This window comes from Pseudozyma flocculosa (genome assembly GCF_000417875.1).
Source record: "Pseudozyma flocculosa PF-1 unplaced genomic scaffold scaffold00008, whole genome shotgun sequence".
Taxonomy (NCBI): Eukaryota; Fungi; Basidiomycota; class Ustilaginomycetes; order Ustilaginales; family Ustilaginaceae; genus Pseudozyma; species Pseudozyma flocculosa.
In genome coordinates this window covers 896,884-899,035 of record NW_006920876.1, presented here as the reverse complement: position 1 = coordinate 899,035, position 2,152 = coordinate 896,884, and the positions used below count along the sequence as shown (strand labels likewise).

Genomic DNA, 2,152 nt, shown 5'->3' with positions numbered 1-2,152 from the left:
GGGATCTGGGCCAGCTCGCGGATCGTCTGGATCGAGTGGCCGTCGTGCACTTTGAGGCCGTCGAACTGCAGCTGCGGCTTCTCGTAGCTCTTGTGGCGCTGCGTGCTGCCCTTGACCTCCTCGGCCGAGGCGGCAAAGCGCTGCGCCGCCAGCAGTCCGCGCGCGCCGGCGCCCTCGCCGCCGTCGTCTTCGTCGTCGTCGTCGTCGTCGTCAAAGAGGGCCGCCTCGTCGGTGTGCGACTGCGACGTCATCTCCATGGCGGCGTGCTGGCGCGCCAGGCTCTGGAGCTTCTTGACGTGCACGTCGTCCGAGTTTTCAGCGAGCCAGGAAATGACGTCGACGTCGCGCTTCCAGTAGATCGAGAGCGCGTTGGCGTCGGTGTCGTAGTCGTGATGCTCGATGGGCATCTGGTCGACGTGGACGCGCTTCTCGACGCCAAACTCGGGCACGACGACGTCAAACGCGGCGTCGAGCACGCCAATGACGGTGGCCGTGCGGACGACGGGACCGTAGCGCATGGTGAGGTCGTGGATCAGCAGGCAGAGGAAGAGGTGGGCGCTCTGCTCCTGGGCCGCCTTGGCGGCGTCCTTCTTGACGTTGCACTGCTGCGCGATCTTGGCCATGGCCTCGCGGTCGACGCCAAACTTGTCCTGCTTGGCCAGCACCGCCTCGAGCTGGCGGTGCACCATCAGGTCGGCGTACCGGCGGATGGGCGAGGTGAAGTGCGTGTAGAGCGCCACGTTGAGCGCGTAGTGCTGGTACTTTGCGATGTCGACCATGCCAGTGCAGAAGTACTTGGCGCGCAGCATGGCCTTGGTGACGAGCGTCTCGAGCGCCACGCGCGTCTTGTCGTCGTCAATCTGCTGCAGGCTCTTGTAGAGGCCGCCGGCGGTGGACACGTCGATGTCGTAGCCCATCGACTTGGCGCGGCGCAGGAAGCCGTCGAGGCGGCGGTCGAGCGGACGCTCGTGGCGGCGCAGCAGCGCCACGTCCGGCAGGCCCGCCGCGATCTGCGAGGCCACGTCCATGTTGGCCTGCAGCATAAACTCCTCGATCAGCTGGTGGGCGTCGTAGGTCTTGTAGACGCTGGCGTCCATCGGCAGGCCGTTGTCGTCGAGGCGGAAGCTGAGCTTGACGTTGTTGATCTTGAGCGCGCCGCCCTCGAAGCGGCGGGCGCGCATCTTCTTGGCGAGCGCGTCGAGCAGCTTGATGTCGGCGGCCACGTCCGAGACGGCGTGGTCGCGGTTGACCTTGCCGTCGGGCAGCTCGCCGCCCTCGATGACGCGCTGGGCGTCCGAGTAGGCCAGCTTGGCGCAGCTGCGGATGATCGTCTTGCCAAACCAGCGCCCGATGACGCGCGCGTCCTCGTTCATGGTGAAGACGGCCGAAAAGGCGAGGCGCTCGACGTCGGGCACCAGCGAGCAGAGCTCCTCGCACAGTGTGGGCGGCAGCATGGGGATGGCGCGCTGGACGAGGTAGACCGAGGTGCCGCGCTTGCGCGCCTCGCGGTCGAGGGCCGATCCGAGCTTGACAAAGTGCGACACGTCGGCGATGTGGACGCCCACCTCGTACAGGCCGCCGTCGAGCTTGGTGATGCTGAGGGCGTCGTCGAGGTCCTTGGCAGTCTCGGGGTCGATGGTAAAGACGCGGTGAGCGCGGAAGTCGCGGCGCGACTCGAGCTCCTTGTCGGGGATGCTCCAGGGCAGCGGCGGAAGGCACTTGAGCGCGTTGTCGCCAAACTCTTCGGTCGCCGAGCTGAGGCTGTCCTTGAGCAGCGCCTGGGTCTCGGCCTCGACGTTGCCAATGACGCCAATCTCCTCGACCAGCGTGCCGAACGGGTGGAGCGAGGTGATGGGCCAGCGCTTGATGCAGGCGACAAAGAGGCGGTTGTTGTAGCTCTCCTGTCCGCCGTCTTCCCAAAAGTCGCGCGGCGCCTGGTCGGCGGGGATGGCGATCAGCGGCACGCGCTTGTCCGACGGGCGGAACCAGATGATCTTGGGCCGAGGCTGCACCACCTCGGGCAGCTGGCTCGGGTCGACGCCGTCGCGCTGGGCGCGCTCGGCCTGCTGCCGCTCCTGGGTGGCGGCCGACGAGGGGCGCTGGCGGCCCAGCGTGCCCGAAAACAGCTGGCCGGCGGCGCGCTCGACGATGG

The 2,152-nt window shown here is 67.6% G+C and overlaps 1 protein-coding gene across 1 annotated transcript in view; it reads right to left on the bottom strand.

The window, feature by feature from the left end:
- PFL1_06860 (uncharacterized protein) overlaps positions 1–2,152 on the bottom strand; it is a gene marked incomplete at both ends in the record, with an annotated part of 5,811 nt that overhangs the window by 213 nt on the left and 3,446 nt on the right. The window contains one exon of the mRNA XM_007880492.1: positions 67–2,075. Within this exon, the coding sequence (XP_007878683.1) occupies positions 67–2,075 (2,009 nt within the window). The remainder of the gene's footprint in view (positions 1–66; positions 2,076–2,152) is intronic.